At 39.1% G+C, this 23,539-nt stretch overlaps 1 protein-coding gene across 5 annotated transcripts in view; it reads right to left on the bottom strand.

The window, feature by feature from the left end:
- The window catches only part of LOC126469734 (dynamin-1-like protein), a 107,835-nt gene that overhangs the window by 31,909 nt on the left and 52,387 nt on the right, over positions 1–23,539 (bottom strand). For 4 of the 5 annotated variants that reach the window (XM_050096938.1, XM_050096939.1, XM_050096936.1 and 1 more), the window contains exons 6-9: positions 13,087–13,187; positions 10,405–10,551; positions 10,017–10,180; positions 3,905–4,064 (exon numbers count right to left, since the gene is read on the bottom strand). In XM_050096938.1, coding sequence (XP_049952895.1) covers positions 3,905–4,064; positions 10,017–10,180; positions 10,405–10,551; positions 13,087–13,187 — 572 coding nt within the window. The remainder of the gene's footprint in view (positions 1–3,904; positions 4,065–10,016; positions 10,181–10,404; positions 10,552–13,086; positions 13,188–23,539) is intronic. The other variant, XM_050096940.1, reaches the window with a different exon arrangement.

Consider the following 23,539-nt stretch of genomic DNA (forward strand, 5'->3'; position numbering starts at 1 on the left):
AAGGGCACGGCCGATTTCCTTCCCACTCCTTCCCTAACCCGAGCTTGAGCTCCGTCTCTAATGACCTCGTTGTCGACAGGACGTTAAACACTAACCACCACCACCACCTATGTTTCTTGCAAAAAAGTGAAACACATGCAAACAAAGTGTTGTTTCTTGCAATGTAAAAGATATCACAGATTCTTTGGTGTAAAGCAGATCTTAAAAGAGTCATAATCACTTTTTATTTGTAGTTGGTGGCCCATTTTGGTCAAATAAGGATCTTCAGATCAACTATTAAAAAGAAAATTATTGTGGGTTATCATGGACCCTCTCTACTACAATGCAAAGTTATTTCCATAAAAACACAGTTACGGTGTGGCTAATGGATGTAAAGTAATTTGCAGAGATGATCATGATGTCACTTATCTTGATGCTGCTGAATACCCATTGTACATGTGCCTTCGTTGGCTATGCGATGATTGATTCCTTTGCTGCTCTGAATGACTATGGAAATCATGAAGCAGGATTTCACGATTTTTTGTTTAGAAAAAACACGTATTTATTGTCAGCACTTTGAACACTAAAGTAATTTAGTAAATTTCACAATCTCGAATCACAAAATTTAATTACCACACACATTGTGGATAGCACATGTTTATCGAGAAACACACAAAAAATAACAATTCTCGAGCACGGCCATAACACAAGTGGCCAAAATCACGTTGCTGATCAAAGATCACAGTCTATTGACTTACGATTTCTGTATCGATAATTGATACCGCATTTTTAAGTTACATGAAATATCAAATAGCATAAAGAATAATTCAGCGACAATAATAATATGAGTGATAAAATCATACATATAAATAACGCAAGTCAAACTAATAAAAATCTTAATTTAAATATACTGATTGCAACATCTACCCTATCATCATACTAAGCAAATGCTTTTTGAAAACAACTTTAATTAGTGTATAATATCTCATAACAAAATGGGCTCTATTGGTCAGTTCCACAGTTCCATTACTGGGTCAAAGAAAGTGCAAATGCAGCATTACAATGAAATGAAGAAAGACAGTTCATAGATAAATATATTATATCAGTGGCAATTAGGCAGCAGTGATGGAATAACATCAAAACCAGCCACTAAGTAAAAATAAAAAGTGACTTACTGACTGACTGAGGATTGAATTTATGATTACAAAGGCCAACAGTGAAAGGAACTTCCTTAATGACAGTGGCTTATCATGGTGGTTTGTAGTGTGCTGAAATCTAATATAACAAAAAATGTACTTTTATACTAACAACCGTAAAGAATATATATTAATTTGCAGGCAGACACAATTAAAAGACGCTTACATAAAGCTTTCGGCCACAGCCTTCATCAGTAAAAGAGAGATACATACCATTTATACACACAGGCAAGCACACCACATGCACACACCGACCGCCAACTCCAGCATCTCCAGCTGGAATGCCCAGATGCCGCAGTTGGCGACCATGTTTGCATGTGGTGTGCTTGCTCTCATGGGTAGGAATGGTGTGTGTGTGTGTGTGTGTGTGTGTGTGTGTGTGTGTGTGTGTGTGTTTCACTGATGAAGGCTGTGGCAGAAAGCTTTATGTGTCTTAATTGTGCCTGTCTGCAACTTCTTTACTGTAAGTAACAATCTGTTTTTCCTACGATTCTGAGCTTTCTACCTGGAGTTTTCTTGGTTTTATTTTTATAGTAGCAACTCTCAAATGTACAAACATGCATTTTCTGTGATTTTCATTATACGTACTTTTTATGTTTCATGGGAATTTGTGACTAATAAACATCAGGAACATTACAATTTTTGTAAGGAAAGTAGGCTTATCAAACTTTGCAAGGATACAGCATAAGGTATGCTATGCAACTGTTGTGGAGAGGAGGGGGGGGGGGGGGGACGATATTCAGATTTTGCTGTTCCAGTGACATAGGGAGTATTTCAAGTGTCTCTGTGGGATGTTTCCTCATCCATCTGGTGCAAAATTGGAAGAGAGACACATCACTGGACCTGAAATTCGAAAAATGACATTTGACTCATACTTTGAATACAAACAGTCTGTGAGAGGGAGAGGGAGGGAGGGAGTGAGTGAGGGAGGGAGGTAGAGGTAGAGGTAGAGGTAGAGGTAGAGGTAGAGAGAGAGAGAGAGAGAGAGAGAGAGAGAGAGAGAGAGGGAGAGGGTGCGTTAATGAAGGTGGTTTCAGCTAAGGAGCTTCTTGCTGGAACTTCTTATGCAACAATAAGGGCCCACATCATCTTTGTGCTGCAGCCAATATTCTCGATAAGCCCAAAAGATTGGGTGATTTGATTAACCTCAAGACTCACCCAAGGCACAGTCACCTAAAAGAAAAAAACTGAGTGCTGCTAATAAGAAATAAGAGGAACATTTACAGGACACTGAAGTGATGGGAAGATAGTATCAGGGCTGGTGGAATGACAGTATCATGGGAGACTACTTTTGGTCACTTCAGAAAGATGTGGAACAGGTAATTCATCAGAGAAAAAGCTACATTAGATGCTTTAAGGAGAGAACAGTAGGGAAATGTAAGCCAATGGACACATACTCCTATGTAAGAAAGAGGGTTTTCTACAGTTGTACTTTGAAACTACCTTTGTGTATATTGAAAAATTAAATTATTTGTAATTACAGTTGTGTGTGTGTTTTGTTCATTTTATAGTTTATAACGAAGTCACACTGTGGCAATATCATAAGTGACAGAAACAAAACTAATGTCAGATAAGGATTCAGAATATAATAAACCATGAGATTAAGCTACTATCCAAAAGTATATTTTTTGTTGGCCTGTGTTATGGACACTATGTCTAAAATTCTTCTTGGTGTGTTAAAAGTTATTGGAACTCTTGCACTACAGCAACCGTTACAGAACTTCCAAGTCAATTCTTTCCTTAAGTACTGCAGTAACTTTATCCAACTGTTTTCTCTCAAATCAGTACATGTTCCAATCAGATTGGGATCAAGACTACTTGCAGCTTTTGCCAACAATTAAGCTGAATGGTACTGAAGGAATGTTTGCCACACAAATTTTTTGACAAACGCTTTACATGCTCCTTACTATGGAAGCACCTTTGAATAGACTATGGAGAATTCAAGTACGAGATATCACTTGGAAACATGAAGATATAATGGCAAATAATGTCGGTGGTGAACATTTCTAAAAATAAAAGTGACCTTGGTTAACACACTGAGCTGGTTACTATCAAATAAAACACTCTTATGAAAACTCAATGCACGGTTCCCCTTCCTTTACACAGCAACTCTACAACTCCTTGTTCTCCAAACTGTAATTTCTCGATCATTTAGAACATGAAACTTCTTGGCAGATTAAAACTGTGTGCCGGACCAGGACTCAAACCTATGACCTACCTTTTGCAGGCAGGTGCTCTTACCCACTGAGCCATCCAAGCACAACTCATGACTGGCCCTAACAGTTTTACTCCCAAAACAGTATGTCATCTCCTACCTTCCAAACTTCACAAAAGTTCTCCTGCATACCTTGTGGGAATAGCACTCCTGTAAAAAAGAATACTGCACAGACATGTCTTGGTCACAATCTGGGGGATTGTTTCCATAATGAATTTTCACTCTGCAGCACAGTTTCAAATCAGCGCACATTCCCCTACAGAGCAAAAATACATTCTGGAATTTGTAACACATTATTCAAAGCACCCTTCAATCAGTATTCAACAAACAGCTCAAAATTCGAAAGATTCCACCAGTCTCTTAGAATAACTCCATATTCTCAGAGCTTTTCTCGGTAAAAATCAATTTTTCCAAAAATTCAAATTAATCCGGGCAAATCACCACTCAAGTATTATAAAATGTGGAATAGTTTTAACATCAGAATCACTAAATATGTATGTGAAATAATATTTACTTTACAAACCTCTGGAACAAACAATGCTGGTCGAGGCCCTGTTGCATTACGAATTGCTGTTAATATATCCATTTTACTAAGGCCTGTTAATGGGTGAATTGTATCCAAAGTTCTCCCAAAAGTTTCGTGGAAAATGAAACACATCCGAGCACCACCACATCTGCAAGAAAATTATCACAAAAACCATTCACAAAACTATTTTTTAAACCTCCTTTTATGGAACTACTTTGCCCTTCAAACACTTCAAATCAACGTTAAAATATAACTTTAACAAAGAATGCTATGCACATGGAGCTGAAACTTTCACTTCTGCAAGAATGGTACACTGTAACTGAATGAACTACCGTATTCATTTCAGATATCTAGTTTGGCATTTACAAGTCAAGCAACATAATTTTTACACTACGGTTTTTATCACTAACATCTATTCCTCTTCTCAGTAATGATATATTTTAGTATCAGACAATTCTGCATTTTGCACAGTGTGGCTGAGCCATTATATTCACACTTGCTTGTTCCCATCTATCCTACAGCATATCTTCGACAGTACATTCATTTGGTTCTACAAGGCTGGTTGTACTGCAACTGAAATTTTATCAGAGATCCAATGTCATTTGTGAATTCCAACAAGTAACATGGATACTGGATGTTATCTTGTAATTTATTACCACAAATTCTGCACATGAACCCACAAAAAACACAAAATCCTATCCATAAAAATGTTGGTACACATTCATGGTTGTGTGAACAACCTGCATAAATCAGCTACCAATTTTTATGCATACATTATGATTTGCTTTGATTCACACGCGTGTGTTTTCACATTGTGATTCAGCAGTTCTTTTCTTACCTTTTGTGTGATGAGTATAATATGTTTTCTGTCCCCACTATGACACTGCTGCGACCTCTTCAGGTTTGTCTTTCACTATGACTGTGTATAAAACATCTATTTTTTCCCCTCATTCCACCTACAAATGATAGACTGTAGCAATTTATGTTTATTGTTGAACTATTAAGAAATTCTATCCGTTGACACAAGAAAACCAAACTAAATTTGACACTGCATGATGGGAAGTCACAGCAAACTATTAGAAACATGATTTTAGAATGAAAATTGCCCCCATATGACTGAAATATCAACCAAAAATCAAAGAAAGTATTAGTCATCCTCAAATATTTCAAGTTAAGAACATAGGATCTGATAGATCCTGCCCTCTGGTATTCTGTAACAATATTGTAAACCATCAAAAATAAGTCCATGTCCACAGATTTTTATGGATCACGCGTTCACTTGTAGTTTTCCTCAGTGCATAAGTGCTTATAATTTTTCAGACTTTCCTCGCAGATCTGTTGGTAATACAGTTTTCAGGTATGCCACTGGATAACCTTATGGACATCCAACAGTATTTCACCAAAACAACTGTTTAATATCTTCAGGTTGTAAATATTGTGGTATTTACTGCTGCCAGATGTGACTGATGATACTTGCACAGCAGCATCAAAATTTGTCAAGGCCTGGGGCTGGAATATGGCACACACAGAGAGGCACTCACAACTGGACAGAAGTACTGCTCATTGTGTCCCCTGCTGAGTGCTGAAGAAAGGCTTTCTGCAAGCGTGCAGTGGATAATGACTGTGTTGCCAGATGTTGCTGTGGTTGAAAGTTAAATTAACTGTCAGCAATGTGCTGTGTCAGGTCAAAAATCTGAAGTCCCTGATTCTCCCCATTTTGATTTACTGGCAGCCAGTGCTGGATTTCAAGCAGTGCTTCGATAAAATTCACATCCTTGTTGATAAAATTGTCTGCTGTACAGATAAGTATGGCCTCCTCAAAAATACAATTGCAGAATGATGATGCTGAGCATAAAACTTGCTGGGCATAAAACTTGCTGGGCATAAAACTTGCTGGGCATAAAACTTGCTGGGCATAAAACTTCAGTCTTTTCATAGACCATACAATGCTCCATATTCAGGCAGTGTTCCACCACAGCTGATTTGTCAAGCTGGCCCACGCGTGTATGTCATACCAGTGTTCAGCACAACATTCTTGCACAGTGTGACATGTCTGGCTTCCTATACCGGCAAGTGATCTTAAGTAGACCCCGTTTTCTAAAATTGTAAGAAGTTCTACTGTTTTGCTGGCGGACAAAAAACACACTAAGTGTCTTTATTTCTTGAGGACCCCTTCAATTCTCGAAAACATGCCATCAAAGGCAATTGCAGTGGATGCCTCCGCATGTTCATTCACACCCCAACAATGAATTCACTTTGGTCAGAATACATTACATATCAAACAATGGAATATCCAGGATGGAATAGTGACAATATTATGAAAAGGACAGATTGATATTCAACACACAATTGAGATGCAGAGTAACAGACAGACACAACAAAAAGACTGCTAAACAAGCAAGCTTTCAGCCAAAAAAAGCCTTCTTTCAGAGTAACACCCCCCCCCCCCCCCCAAACACACACACACACACACACACACACACACAAAAACCACTGTCTCTGCCATAGACATTGGGCATGTGTGTGCGAGTTGTGTTTGCCTTTCATAATACGTTGTATAACTGTTTATCAAAATAACTATTCTGTTGGAACACTTATCTTAGGTGTCGCAGCTCACTTAGCAGGCTGTTGGGATCTGAGACCACATGTGCTCTATGCAAATAGGAACGTAGACACTACTGCACTGTGGAGGGTAATGACAGCTTTTGGCCTGCAAATAACGTCCTGTGAGAGGGAGTTTGCAATACCTGTGTCTTGAGCTCCATCGACCTTTCTTCTAACCGTAGCACCCAGAAGTGGTAGGGTGTCACCTCTCTCCACTTCCATGGATAACTGAATATTCAAATGGAGTGATTTCTAATGTTGAAGAAACACACACAGTTTGTCTATTTCATGGGGCCACATCACCTACAAAGCGCCAGAAGCAGGAAGGTTGGGGGAATTGCCACCTGAAGTGCATGTCCGTCAAAGTCTTCCGTAAAATAGTTGGGCACATTGGGAACTACAGATTCCCATGGCCACAACTTACACTTGTTCAAATTACTTGGAATTACATAAGAAATACCTTGAGGTAGGAATATGTTTAGATAATGTCACAATGTATTTCTAAAATCTGTTGTGAATAAGCTCTAATGAGTCCCATAGAGGCACTTTTGTAAATAAGGATACAACATCGAAGTTCACTGAAAGATCCAACTGTTTTAGTTTAAGCATATTCAAGCATCCTAAGAAATCGTCTAAATACGATTGTCACTTTCATCTATGAGAAATTGCAACGCCGAAGTAAGATGTTTACCCACAAAATAGGTAGGTGCTCCAATGTTGCTTAGGCCGGTATTACACTATCAAATTTCTTTGTCCAATATCTTTGTCAAAGATATTTGATAGTGTAATAGGGACTTTGTCAAATGTCGTCCAATATTTGATTAAATCTAGGGCCTCGCTGTATATTTGATCAAAGAAACCGCTTGTCTTCTGTTCACTGCAATGTGACATGTTACCACATGGAGTGCTAGCATCGCTGCAGCGTACTGTCGTCTGTAGTGTTTTTATAACCATTGCCGGTAAATACAATGGGTGTGTGCCGACAACTACAAAATTAATAGAGATGTCTGAAGCTGATGAGGCGCTTTACAACGTGAGGCACCCTGAATAAAAAAATAGATTAAAAATGGTTCAAATGGCTCTGAGCACTATGGGACTCAACTACTAAGGTCATTAGTCCCCTAGAACTTAGAACTAGTTAAACCTAACTAACCTAAGGACATCACAAACATCCATGCCCGAGGCAGGATTCGAACCTGCGACCGTAGCGGTCTTGCGGTTCCAGACTGCAGCGCCTTTAACCGCACGGCCACTTCGGCCGGCCCAAAAATAGATTAAGAAGATTGGAGACCTAACCTGACCTGACCTAACCTAACCTAACCTAACCTAACCTAACATAACCCTCTCCTGTAGCAAGGAATGGGAGTGTTATAGTGAGCCTGTCTTCAGAAGATGTAGCAGTTCTTAAGTGAATTTTGTGCTTTCTGATATGAGGATACACTTCATTGAGCACATACAGAAATGTATGCTCATCCATTCTTAAGTAATTGATGTACAACTTGACGTCTTCCACTGTAAGCTCACGTAAGAAGTTTTGTTGAATGCTTTTATCGTGTCGTCGTAAAACCCACGGCTTCACCCAGATTAGATTAGTTTTTCGTTCCATAGATCCGTGCTGAGGAGAGCCTCGTGGATGTGGAACATGTCGATGTTTTTTTAAGCTGAAATAACAATACTAATAGTATGAATAAATACAATACATCATTTGTTTCTATTAAAAATTTCGCCAATGGAGTAGAAGGAGTTGGCCAGTAGTAAGTCTTTCAGGCTCCTTTTAAACTGATCTTTATTTCTAACTAAATTTTTTATGTTTCCTGGCAAATTATTGAAGATGAGTGTTCCTGAGTAGTGGACCCCTTTTTGAACTAAAGTAAGTTGGTTGGTTTGTGGGATTAAAGGGACCAGACTGCGATGGTCATCGGTCCCTTTTTCCAAATACTAAAAACACCCACAGAGAATAAAAACGAGTAACAGAATAGATCACAGACGCTTTTAAGTCCTTGTGCAGATCATTTTTGTTCCTGGTATTGTATGTATGAACTGAGTTGTTTGTTGGAAAAAGAGATATATTATTTACGACAAATTTCATTAAGAAGTAAATATACTGAGAGGCAGTAGTTAGTATACCCAGTTCTTTGAAGAGGTTTCTGCAGGAGGTCCGTGAATTTACTCCACAAATAATACGTATTACACGCTTTTGGACCTTGAAAACTTGTTTGACTTCAAGATTTACCCCAAAATATTATCCCATATGACATTAAGGAATGAAAGTACGCAAGCTTTTTCATTTTTATGTTTCCTATGTCTGCTAACACTCGAATTGCAAATATAGATTTGTTAAGGCCTTTCCGCAGTTCTGTGGTGTGCTCCTCCCAACTGAATTTATTATCAAGTTGTAATCCCAGGACTTTTAAGACTGTCAACCTCGTATGTATGGTTCCATTTTTTCCCCCACTTCTTTCCCACATGTGAACACAATGCAATTGGAGTATGTAGAGCTGCTGCGGTTGTAGCAAGTTGTTGTCAGCCATCTTGAACTTTGACGAAAAGTTTGATGACAGTGTAATACCCCCTCTAGCGCTACGTCAAAGATCTTTGTCAAATATATTGGACGGAATATTGGATCACATCTTTGATCAAATCTTTGACAAAGAAATTTGATAGTGTAATACCGGCCTTACAGTGTGGCAAAGAGTGGAACCATCCTTTTGAATCCTCCGTATGCTGTACAATCTTGGGGGACTACAGCCTGCTGACTCAGGCCCTGGACGAAATTTGTGGGAATAGAACTCTTCCTGAGGAGGTCTACAGTTTTTCTTTGAATCTTGCCAGTCAGATCCTATCTTAGCTTGTGATACACAGGGCTTGTCAAGCAGTACATCTATCTTCAGGTCGTATTCAGTTCACAACAGAAAGATGGTGGCATTCCCTTCGCAGGAGATGAAATAACAAGGGGAACACCACATTATATTGCTTTCAGTTATCAGTATTTTTCATTCTCCACAAAATGTACTAACATACTGTCCTGTTATTCAATCTTCTCAATTCTTTTGTTCTCCACTGACACACCTAATACTGGAGTATGAACTACTAATTCTATACTCATGAACCTTATTCAAAGAATTTGATTTGGGTGGAGGAGGAGGAGGAGGAGGATGATAATGACCATGGTGATACCCAATAAAATTTTTCAGCCATGGAGTACTATGTTGTGCGGTAATCTCTCTTGCATCAGCCACCACCTGGACCATGAGCAGGATGACAGCAAGTGTTTGAATATATGGAGGTATGGAGGAAATGAATGGGGGATCATTCAAGGAACTAATTCATAGCTCAGCTGAGGTAAATAAAGTGAACTGTACTAAAACATGACTCAAGATGGCCACACCATGATAAGCTCAATTATATCTTCATTATTTCTGTGACACCACAGCACTATCCAATAATGTGCCAATTACATCATAATATAAAGCATGATTATACAGCAAGTACTTACAATTCATTAGTTTCTATGTGCCTCGCAGTTCCTTCAATAGTAGCACAATAGGCTGAAGCAAACTTTGTAATAATCTGAAGTAGTGTCTGGCTCTTGTCTGACACATCATCACCAAATGATGTAAGTAATGTTTGAAACTGTGATATCATAAGATTCACTCTTGTCTGTATGAATAGAAAGAAAGAAAGAGAGAAATCAATCAATCAACTCAATTTTTTTCTTCTTCGCATGAAATTTATAGTTATGGATGACTAAAAATGATGAGGAAAAAAGTCAATGCAAGTTCCAAGAAACAACGAAATGAGAGCTAATAGTAACAAGTTTATAAGGAAAAAAAAATCACCTTTAACAAATATGTACATTCTAACATTTAAAATGAGAGAACTACCTTCAGATCAGGTAAACAGTCACGTATGTGATGCATCAGCATTCTGTTAAGTGTCTTGGCAAGGTAAGGTGTTCCATTTCTATTTGCTAAAGTTGGGTACCTCCTCTGAAGAAATGTTGCTTCATCTTTAAGCGATTCTGCTATTGACTGAAAATGTAAAAAAACAAATTTAACCATAATTTGAATATGTGATATCTGTTTTACACTTACTGCAGAGATATACTGCAAATTGATATATATCATTTCGGCAGTTTAATGTCAGAGACTAAGATGAAGGTCAGTCTGGGCACACAGTAACAACTGCAACTGAAAACATTGCGTCTTATACACCCAAAAAAGATACCTCCTACATCTACTATCACATTAACTAAATTGTAGGTACTACATCATCAACTGCCTGTAAAATTTTAGCAGTAGAGTCATATTGGGAAAGTTTCCAGTATGTCTAACACAGTGACACAACACTCAGCATTTGGGGTTCTGCCAACATATGCTAGGAATGACAGGCTGCTCAAAATCTAAATGCAACAAATGACACAAAGAAGTGATAGTTGTGCACTTATTATTTCCTAATGATGTCATCCATCAAATGTAAAAAGAGAATGAATGTAGGTATAAAGTACACTTATTCTTCAGCAACAGGATACATCATTACAATCAAAATTGAAAAAATGAGGGCATTAATAGCGAATTGGTATGCTAATTGTCCCAAATTAAAACAGTTTGTCACTTTACAGCCCAGCTCTAGTGCTTATGTGAATCTCTTTTGAAAAGCTAAACAAAATATCCATGAAAGTTTGGATCCCCGAGCTGCTGCGACTGCTGCGTGTTTCTGAAGGACCTTCTCTAGTTCACACTAAATAATTTGAGAGGAGGCACTGGTGAGCAGACTTGAAGACAAGTTATAGAAAGGCCGCATTCGAGATGTCCAAAAAATTTTACAAAATGCATTACACTGAGCTGTCTGTGATATTGATATTTGTTCTGCTACCAGTTTTGGTCTTAAACCATCTTCAACAGCAGCTTTGCACGTCGATTAGCCAAGATTGTCTGTTTTGCTGTGTTTGGCAGTAAACTGAAGATATTATTTAGGCGCTGGTCAACAGCATGTACGAATTTTACAAAATGCATTACACTGTGCTAGTGATATTTATTCTGCTACCGGTTTTGGTCCAGGCAATCTTGGCTTATCAACGTGCAAAGCTGCCACTGAAGATGATTTAAGACCAAAACTGGTAGCAGAATAAATATCATTTATCACTGACAGCACAGTGTAATACATTTTGTTAAATTCATACATGCTGTTGACCAACACCTAAACAAGTTGTATCTTAACAAATTAAAAAAAAACGCAAATGCAGATTTTGGCTGTAGACCTATGTGCTCTCCATCATTCACCATAAAATTCCTCAGATAACATAATTCTGTCACAAATATACAAAGATCTAGCTTTTGCAAATGACTGAACTAAACTTCCCCAAATAGCTCTAACATCAGATTTCTTCTCTAGCAATATTTTTTTCTGTGTTTAGAATGCACAGCAGCTATGAAAGCCATGACTCTGATGCAGAGTTCCTAAATGTTGTCGCACTTTAACCCTCTCCCCTTCTCTGAGTAAGGAATGTGTAGTTACAAAAATTAAAAATAATATGTTTTTTAGCATTAGCAGTAATGGGAGTTGCATCTCCTGAAGGTAAGCGATTGTCAGCTTTTCAGACTTTCATAATTTTAGCTACTGTCAGCTTTGTCATACGTAATGTCAAGTCAAAAAGATGATCAGTCATTAATTGTTCATTATTTCGTATACTCACAACTTTATAGCTATATCTTTGATTTGCAATCTATCAGGGGATGTACCTACTCAGCAGAGACTATTAGCACAGTACAATACACTAAAGTCTATTACAGTGTGAACCAATCAGAAAAGTATGCACAGAATTCAGTATCTTGTCTGCAACTGAAGTGCAAAAGCTTTCCTAGAACAGATGCAAGATAAAAGGTAGAGTTTATCTGCCATCTCTTATTAGTTCAATTCACTGAACAATATAGATTGTAAAAGAAAATAAAACCTCTGTCTTATAATATGTAGAAGAGTGGTTACCAGGAAGATACACATGTAAAACTTGCAATGAAGTCAGCACTACCATCTGAAGATGGGCTCAGGTCTGAAACCAGTAATGGTACAATAAAATCATTTCAAAAAACTTATGACCGATTGCAGTATTTCCTGCAGTGTAATTTACGAAAAGAGCTGCGGTGTTCTCTAACCAAAATGGATAAAATAAGGTAAAATCTTGGATTAACATTATTCTAGTACACTGTGTTAAGTGTGCAGCAAAACTTACTAACATTTTACTGTTTTTCATGTTACGTGGTGTAAAATGTCAGTGTGTAGTGATAAGATATCTGTTTTTCATGTTACGTGGTGTAAAATGTCAGTGTGTAGTTATAAGATATCTGTGAAGTAATAGCTAGAAGAATGTGAAAGTTTAATTTGAAAGTATAGTTGCCAAGCACTTAAGCTGAAAATGGTGCAAGTTTAAACAGTTTGTACTAATAAAAACTGGAACTGTACAGACAGTATCTGTGAAATTAAGTAGCAAGAATAGTAAGGGCAGTGACTAAAATTTCAGATTACATAAAGGAAATATTACACTTAAATTACACAAGCAGCTCTGTTACCTTATTGTCCATTATATCCTGCTGGGATCTGTTAACAACACCAATGATCCCCAATTTTACAGGGATTACTCTGCCACAGAGTATGTCAATTGCATCTGTGCCTAAAAATGACATTTTTAATATAAAAATGAAGCAAAATCAACACAGCAACAGCAATTTTATAAACGCAAATTTAGTTAATATTACATGTTCAGACAAGCAACAATTACACGATAGGGCCTTTCACCTTCAACTAAAGCACTGTGCACTGACCCACTGCAAATCCTGTGGTTTTAAATATGTTGGTTAAAGTATGAGTAGTAAGATATTTGGAAGACCCATTCACATCTAGGTTTTAAAAAGGACATCAAGGTCTCCAGTGTCCCTATTTAATCTTAGGAGACAAGAGTCAGCAAAAGTGATAAAAGTTTACATTTTCCACTATATATCACACACTTTATTTGTAAGTTTTATAAACTTATGATACAAATGATAAATTGAACAAAGGTTAAATAAATTTAACAGATAAGAATATAAAGAATACAATAGAAAAATGTTGGTGCCCCGGCAAAGGACTATCAATTTCTGACCCAGTCCCTGTGGAGCGACTACTACGAGACATGCTGCAGGCAGACAGTTAACTTCACAAGCAGCAGTTCCTAAGAGAGTGCCACGGCTCTCCCAACTCTACAGCAAAATGGTAGCCTTCAGAGGAAAGACACATTATTTCACACTGTCACCTCCCCAAACATAAAATTGTGGAGTTACATACAGGGACTGCTGTAACAGATGTGAAATGTTAAATGTTTATCTATATTGTGTGATGAAGCATCAAGTTTCGCATTAAAGACTGATGAAATCATGCAGTATAGTGTGTTTTTTTGTCATTACAGATAGATAGGAAATGAAAGGGAGGGACAGGATAAAACTAGCTTATGGCATACAGCATATGTCTCTTGAGTAGTACCACAGGAGCAGGAGAGGCCTCACTCTAAAGTACTGCATGGAGTAGTCAGAATTTAAGTGTCACATTTGAGGTATGTTACTTAGAAATGGTACACACCAACATTCAATTACATGGAGGTACAGGAATTAAAAGCTTCACACCGCCAATAGTTCTCCCCTCAATCATCTTGGTAAATACTAGTGATAAAAATTCATTTCGCCACCAGGATTCGAAAAAGCTTCCTCCGAATGAAGTGCCAGCATATTAAGCGTAAACTAGTAACTTTTGTACTAAACACCATAACTGATACAAATTCCAAAGAGGCAGGGAATGCAGCTTAACAGCCATTGTATTCTCCTTACTCAGAACTGGCAGTATAAATTTTATTACTATCATGATGATAGTCATCTCCCCTCCTGTTCCACTCGCAAAAAGAGCAAGGGAAAGACATCTGCTTGTACACCTCTGTATGAGCCCTAATTTCTCATATCTTATCCTCTTAGTCCATACATGTATGATGGTGGCAGTAGAATCGTTAGGCAGTCAGCTTCAAATGCCGGTTCCCTGAATTTTCTCAATAGTGGTTCTCAAAAAGAATGGCGCCTTCCCTCCAGGGGTTCCCATTTGAGTTCCCAAAGCATCTCCGTAGCTCGTATGTGATGTTCAAACCTACTGGTTACAAACCTAGCAGCCTGTCTCTGAACCACTTTGAAGTCTTCCATCAATCCAACCTGGTATGGATTCCACACACTTCAGCAGTACTCAAGAATAGGTCGCCCCAGTGTCCTATACGTGGTCTCCTTCACAGGTGAACCACTCTTTCCTAAAATTCTCCCAATAAACTGAAGTCGACCATTTGGCTTCCCTACCACAGTTCTCATATGCTTGTTCCATCTCATATCACTTTGCAACGTTACACTCATATATTTAAACAACACTAGTAATACTGTATCCAATCATTACAGGTTTGTTCTTCCTACTCATCTGCATTAACTTACATTTTTCCAGATTTAGACTAGCTGCCATTCATCACACCAACTGGAAATTTTGTCTAAGTCGTCTAGTCACTCAACTTCCAACATCTTACCGTATATCACGGCATCATCAGCAAACAACCGCAGATTACTGCCCACCCTATCTGCCAAATCATTAATTTATATATATAGACAACAACAGGGGTCCTATCACACTTCCCTGGGGCACTCCTGATGATATCCTTGTCTCTGATAAATATTCACTGTCGAGGACAACACACTGGGTTCTATTATTTATGATGTCTTAGAGCCACTCACATAACTGTGAACTTATTCCATATGTTCGTACCTTCGTTAACAGCCTGCAATGAGGTACAGTGTTCAAATGCCTTCCAGAAATCTAGAAATACGGCATCTGCCTGCTGCCCTCATCCATAGTTTGCAGTATATCATGCGAGGCAAGGGCAACCCAAGTTTTGCATGGATGTTGCTTTTTCAAACCATGCTGATTCATGGACATAAGCTTCTTAACCTCAAGAAAGTATATTTGAACTGAGAATATTTTCAAGGATTCTGAAGCAAACAGAAGTTAGGGATATTGGTCTTTAATTTTGAGGATCCATTCTTTTACCTTTCTTATATGCTGGAGTCACCTGCGCTTTTTCTAGTCACTTGGGACTTGGTGCTGGGCACGAGATTCACAATATATGCAACTTCAGTAAGGGGCCAATGCCGTCGAGTACACTCTGTAAAATCAAACTGGGATTCCATCTGGATGTGGTGGTTTGTTTGTTTTCAAATCTTGAAGTTGCCTCTCTACGCCAGGTACCCTTATTTCTATGTCGTCCATACAGCAGTCTGTCTGATGGTCAAATGATGGTATGTTTGTACAGTTCTCCTGTGTGAACAATATCTTGAATGTGAAATTTAAAGCTTCAGCTTTTGTTTCGCTATCTTCAACTTCCACAATCCTGTTACTAAGGTGTGATGGAGGCAGTAGTTGTATGCTTCAAGCAGACATCTTTTCACAGATGCATCAATCTCTACTAACATTTGCTTTTCGCCATTTGTGCGTCCCCTTTTGAACCTAGAGTGCAACAGCCTCTGCTTCCTCAGGATTTTCGGAATTTCGTTATTAAATCACAATAGGTCTTTTCCACCCTTTATCCACCTCCTAGGCACGTGAATCTTTAGACCATGATTTACAATCTATTTAAACTTTGCCTGTAATTCTTCTACATCCATCTTACTGGAACTATGTGATGCCAGTTCACTAAGTGGGATGTCAGTAACTGCTTATCTACTCTATCTAGCAGGAACACTCTTCTAGCCATCTTGACTGGTTTATTAACTTTCATAATCACAGTTGCTATAATGACATCGTAATCACTAAATCCCATTTCTATACTGACATTGTCGGTAAGATCTAGCCTACTTGTAGCTACATTGTCCAAGATATTTCCATTGTGTGTGGGCTGCCAAGCTAGCTGCTCAAGACAATTTTCAGAAAACGTGTTCAAAATTATTTCGCATGACTATGTCTGTACCCCCCACAATGAACCCGTAGACATCCCAGACTATACTCGGCAGATTAAAGTCACCTCCAACTAAAACCGCTTGATCTGGGTATTTACATGCAACTGACCGTAGACTTTCTTTGAATGACTCTCCACAGCGGAATCGGGTGGCCAGTAAAAACATCCTACAATTAACTTAATTTCATCTACACCTGTTACATGCAACCTGATGACTTCACTGTCACACTCAACTTTGACCTGAACAGAGATAATATTTTTCTCAACTGCAATGAACACTCCCCCTCCTATGGCCTCTAATCTGACTGCTGCATCTAGTGTGGTGTTAGGCGGCACTTTGGTGCTAAGAGTGTTAAAGTTATCAGTGCACAGATTCCTCCAGATGCCCTCCTTAAGTTTACTCTGTTTTTGCAAATGACATGGTAATTTCTGATGTTTAGAAGGTGATCTCATCATAACACTGATTCCTGTATTGCAATACACACAGGAAATGGGGGGAGAGGGCTAATGGTCATCAGCTGATGGAACTCTGCTAGACGGCAGGTGGCATTCATGACCATTGCACTTCCATTGAAGTAGTGTTGAAAAATGGAAACCAAAGGCTTCAAAGGCATGAAGGGTAGGTTTCATTTTACTGGCTCTTCTTGTACCTCCTATAACGATGGAGTAATTTATGCATGTGTAACAGGTAGTCATGAAGTTTCAACTCTCATCTTGAAAAAATTAAGTTACGTAATTTATTTTTGTTTGTTTGCAGATACATGTCTGTAGTTCTATTACACCCTGAAATCTCCATGCCAAAGTCTCATAGCACACTGCTAGAGGAGTCTAAACAATATGGCTCAACCCACTGAGAAGAGGAGTATTGTGTGGTAATACATTTTTGGCCACAGCGGATGTCTTGCAGCTGTGTCGGGCCTATCCAGATGGCTAAAGAAATCATAGGTACATTCCTCAGTAAGCATAATACAATTAGTGCATACATTACGTGCACAGTAATGATGGTTATACTTAGTACCAGTGCCTAGACCTATGCCAAAAAGGTCACAGAGTACACCTGATTCGCACTTCGTAACATGGAATGAACAACCCAGAATGGATGATGCTTGACACAAACATCACATGTAATTTATACGAGGGCCGTTCAGAAAGTAACCTCCGGTTGATTTAAAAAAATACACCAAGTTAAATAAAAATATTTTAATATATACATCTTACAACTACATCTTTGCACTATTTTTCTACATAGTCTCCATAGCGATTGAGGCACTTATCGTATCTCTTCACAAGCTTTGAAATTCCTTCTGCATAAAAATCACCCGCTTGTGCCTGGAGCCAGCCTGTGACCGCATCTTTGAGCTCTTCGTCGTCATCAAACCGCTGTGACCCGAGCCATTTCTTCAAATGCATGAAGAGGTGATAATCACTTGGCGCCAGGTCTGGGCTGTAAGGTGGATGGTTGATAACGTCCCACTTGAAGGACTCAAGAAGGGCCGTTGTTCTGCGAGCAGAGTGAGGACAGGCGTTATTGTGCAAAAAAACGATACCGGAAGTCAGCATACCACGGCGTTTGTTCTGTATAGCCCGTCGTAACTTTTTTATTGTTTCACAGTACACGTCTTGATTAATGGTCGTACCACGTTCCATGAATTCAACCAACAACACCCCTTTGGCATCCCAAAACACCATTGCCATCAGTTATCTGGCAGAAAAATCTTGTGAGGCTTTTCTTGGTTTGGTAGGCGAATTTGAATGTGCCCACATCTTTGATTGTTCTTTTGTCTCAGGGTTCACGTACTTAATCCAGGTTTCGTCACCGGTCACGATTCTGTTTAACAATGGTTCTCCTTCGTTCTCATAACGTGACAGAAAGTCTAATGCAGAGGCCATTCTTTGAGTTTTGTGGTGGTCGGTAAGAATTTTGGGCACCCATCGTGCACAGAACTTATGGTAACCCAATCTTGCTGTCACTATCTCGTACAAGAGAGTCTTAGAAATCTGTGGAAAACCAGTAGACAACTCCGACATTGAGAAATGTCGATTTTCACGAACTTTTGCATCAACTGTCTGAACGAGTTCGTCAGTCACCAATGATGGTCTACCACTCCTCTCTTCATCATGAACGTTTTCTCGTCCACTTTTAAATAAACGTACCCATTCACGGACAACTCCTTCACTCATAACTCTTGGTCCGTACACGGCACAAAGCTCACGATGAATAGCTGCTGCAGAATATCCTTTGGCTGTAAAAAACCTTATGACAGCACGCACTTCACATTTGGCGGGGTTTTCTATTGCAGCACACATTTCAAACTGCCACAAAAACTAAACTAGCGCAGGTACGACGTTCACTCGACCACGGCTTGATGCCGACTGACCTGTTGAGTGCGTGAACGCACAGATGGTGTTGCTACTCCCCCCACAACCCGCACTGTGACCAATCGGAGGTTACTTTCTGAACCGCCCTCGTAGAATGCAACAGATAAAGCAAGCTTAATCTCCCACACTGAAATACCCCAAGTATCACCTAACACATCAGATCCAAAATTTGCATCGAGCAGATAGATGGATGGATGGAATCTGGAAACCTTTCACAGTTTAAGAATTAACTATGCCTACTTCATATCAGAAGAGAAAATTCCCAGTGCAATACGTAAGAAAAGACCAGATGCTGTACACTAGAGCAGTTTTAACACTAGAAAACCAGCTCAATATCAATATCAGAGTAATACTTACAGGGCTTAATTGAAAGTAAGTAAATTTACAGAATTTACTCATCAGAAACGATGTATGTAACTGCTGGTGGTTGATGGGAATGTTGTGACTGAATGCTATAATTAATTCAGCTGAAACATCCATGGTAGCAGATAAGTGGCTTACTGCTACTGTTCTGCAATGGTAGCAGATTAAATGCTTACTAATCAGCGACATAAACACAAGCTTGACATGGCAGCACTAGAACAGAAAAATGGCAACACTTCAAGAAATAACTAATAACATTTTTTTAGGAGTCTGTAGAACAATGCCACTTAACTTTCGTACAGTGTGTTGCAGGGCACTTTACGTCCTGAACCTAATACAATGTAATCTAAATAATATTTTCTGTCTCTCAGCAGTCTACGAGATTGTCTGTATAACTGATAGTAATGAAGCAACCACACTTGGCTGTTCTATTACTCCATAAATAGCAAATGCTAAGTCACAATCTACTCTTCAGATAACTGTCCTGAGCTGGCTGCAGGCACTGAACTGAACAGTCTAGACGGCTGGTTTGGCTTATTGTGTTTTGTGCATGTCAGCAGAAAAATTTCTACATCCGCCATTACAAGCTGGAAGCAATGTCATCCATGGCTGAGAGCATACACTTTGGCAACTGTCCACACTATCAGTAGATGTATACGGACATGCTCAAGGATGTGGCATGGAAGCAGAAAGATGTCCGGATTATAAGTGCATCTGGAGCCTGCTGCTCACAACAGAGGTGCCAAGGTGAGTTTCCATGCCTGTATGGTGGCGGTGGCCTCTCACAATATTTCTTGGGTATCCTTGAGCCTGGCACACAAAAGTTACATAACCAAAATATTCACAAACACACCTTGACATGTTGACCAAAGCTGTATCATCAGACGTTTCACCAGCACAATTAGCTGGCATTCTTGAAGAACTATCTTACATCACTTCTGGTGAACCAATGTCAAGTTCATGAGTGGAAGATATATGCCACTGTGGCGGCACCATTCAAGGGCCTCTCTGGGATCATTTTCAATGAGCCTTTACACTTGCTACATGTGGTCACCATTCTCTCTAAGACAGGATATCATGTTCATAGATCTCACTGTCTCCTCAATCGAGTACAATAATTCCCTTGCTGATATAACTAGAGTTTCAGCTAATTTTGTACAACAACTTGCATCATTACATGAATGCTCAGTCACAGATGATTTTTTTCCATCTGTCACAGACTGCAATTTCATTTATGTTCTGTGATCTTGGTGTTAATGAATCATCTTGTTATACTGATCTACACTTTTGTCACATCTACACATTATGAAGTAAGCCCCTGATACTGTGAGTGGGTCCAGTAGATCTCTGGCTGATCCGAGGCACTCGTCAACTTTGTCTGCCCATATATTGTCTCTGTGGTGAATTTTCAGAGTATACAGCTCATACTGTCCATCACTCTGGCTGAGTAGAAAAAACACTGAGCCTGAAATATCTTCTTTAAAGGTATTTCTCCAGTGTCAGGCTTTATCACATATTAGATTTCTTCCACTGCCTACAAAACCCATTCCAAGTTTTGTACCTCATTTCCAATGTGTCACAACTCATATACTCTTCGCACATTTGTTGCAAGGGCATTATTATGCTACTGCACTATCACACTGATGGTCTGAGTGTGGGGAACTGATGAAACGTCACACAGACATATAACAGATAGACAAATCTATGACTGGAGAGTATCGCCTTTTTACTGGTCATCCAATGGAGTGTAACAACACAGATAATCTGATGTGCACTTCGAGTTATTGGGATAGTGTCTTAACAGATAGTGTCTCAGAATTAAGCTAGAATGTAACCTTATAAATAGATACTAATGTTTCCACTTCTACTTTGATTCCTACTCCCTCTCTGGTCAAACAACACAAGGACAGAGTTAACGGTACTTGCTCACCTGTTGTTCATTGACATTTCACCATCACTAATATCTGATGTTGGTTATCTTTGTGTCGTCGTACTAGTTGTGTGTTGAGTTTATGCATACACCAAGATGACTGTTCGAATAGCCACGCACAGTGATCTCTAATTTCAAAGGTGTCTTGGCAATAACAGAGAGTTAACCTGTCAAAATAGTGACAATTCTCGAGAATGTTACCCAGCTGCAGTCCTACCAGTTATTTAAATGTCCAATATGCTGGGAGACCAGAATCCACACTATGAAGGTGTCATCCTTTTAGTTATTCACTGTAAGCTGCTATGGTGCCAAGTCCCGTGCCTGCAATTTGAACTGTTCTATAATCAACTGGATACCACTGGACTTAGTGGAATTCACACAGTAGCCTCTTCCAACTGTTCACAGAAATCACCATCACACATGAGGTAACTAAATGTGAGGTAAGTATGGAACAGTTGTTATATAATCCGTGAAGAAGGACCCGATGTGCTTCACCAAGTCCTTTAGCAGCAACTTTGAACACAACAAAACTACATCGAAACTGAGCATAATGTCACTCGATCTGTGTTATAACTTCCTGAACCTTTCAATGAAGTATATCAAGTCCCTAATATGAAAGTCATAAGAGAGCACAAAAGTTAACTTTTAGTACCCCTTGGTCCCTGCCAAGTCCATTTTCTATTTGTTTTCTTTTGAGAGAATGTGTTAAGGGCACAGTAAAACCTACTAACATACAACCTGTCTCCCATCTTTTCTGGTGTCTTATCCACAGTTCATTAGTTTTTGTCCTACTTCTGCATAGAATCATTCTGTAGGGCATTTGCCACTTATCAGCCCCCCCTACCTCTCATAAAGTAGTTCTTTCTCCTCACCAGAATGTGACAATATTGGTACACAGACTAATTACCTCTACAGAATATCTTTTGTGTATTTTTGAAACAAGTTATATCGTTCTACTCAAGATTTGTTCAAAATCTGTAATATCACCTTCAATTTTCTTGTTTATCGAGACTCCTACATTTGAATTTAATTCCTGTTCTGTTCCTATGTAGTAAACCACATTGTCTGATCTTAATTCTATTTGGTGTTCATTCTCTTTGTTACTCATCTGATAACCCTACTACATCCCATTTGATCTTATAAAGAATGTTTCACAATTTCTGTTAAAAGCTTGGAACACGTATTATGTTTGAGTATAATGACTTTTCTGGAGACTAGAAATCTACTCTGTAGGAATCAGCATGGGTATCAAAAAAGATGGTCGTGTGAAATCCAGCTCACGCTATTCGTCCACGAGACTCAGAGAGCCATAGACATGGGTTCACATGTATATGCTGTGTTTCTTGACTTCCGCAAGGCGTTCGATACAGATCCTCACAGTTGTTTAATGAACAAAGTAAGAGCATATGGACTATCAGATCAATTGTGTGATTGGATTGAAGAGTTCCTAGATAACAGAACACAGCATGTCATTCTCAATGGAGAGAAGTCTTCCGAAGTAAGAGTGATTTCAGGTATGCTGCAGGGGAGAGTCATAGGACCATTGCTATTCACAATATACATAAATGACCTTGTGGATGACATCGGAAGTTCACCGAGGCTTTTTGCAGATGATGCTGTGGTGTATCGAGAGGTTGTAACAATGGAAAATTGTACTGAAATGCAGGAGGGTCTGCGGCGAATTGACGCATGGTGCAGGGAATGGCAATTGAATCTCAATGTAGACAAGTGTAACGTGCTGCGAATACATATAAAGATAGTTCCCTTATCATTTAACTACAAAATAGCAGGTCAGCAACTGGAAGCAGTTAATTCAATAAATTATCTGGGAGTACGCATTAGGAGTGATTTAAAATGGAATGATCATATAAAGTTGATCGTCGGTAAAACAGATGCCAGACTGAGATTCATTGGAAGAATCCTAAGGAAATGCAATCCGAAAACAAAGGAATTAAGTTACAGTACGCTTGTTCGCCCACTGCTTGACTACTGCTCAACAGTGTGGGACCCGTACCAGATAGGGTTGATAGAAGAGATAGAGAAGATCCAACGGAGAGCAGCGGACTTCGTTACAGGATCATTTAGTAATCGCGAAAGCGTTACGGAGATGATAGATAAACTCCAGTGGAAGACTCTGCAGGAGAGACGCTCAGTAGCTTGGTATGGGCTTTTGTTAAAGTTTCGAGAACATACCTTCACCGAAGAGTCAAACAGTATATTGCTCCCTCCTACGTATATCTCGCGAAGAGACCATGAGGATAAAATCAGAGAGATTAGAGCCCACACAGAAGTACCGACAATCCTTCTTTCCACGAACAATACGAGACTGGAATAGAAGAGAGAACCG

Source organism: Schistocerca serialis, chromosome 3, assembly GCF_023864345.2.
Source record: "Schistocerca serialis cubense isolate TAMUIC-IGC-003099 chromosome 3, iqSchSeri2.2, whole genome shotgun sequence".
Classification (NCBI taxonomy): domain Eukaryota; kingdom Metazoa; phylum Arthropoda; class Insecta; order Orthoptera; family Acrididae; genus Schistocerca; species Schistocerca serialis.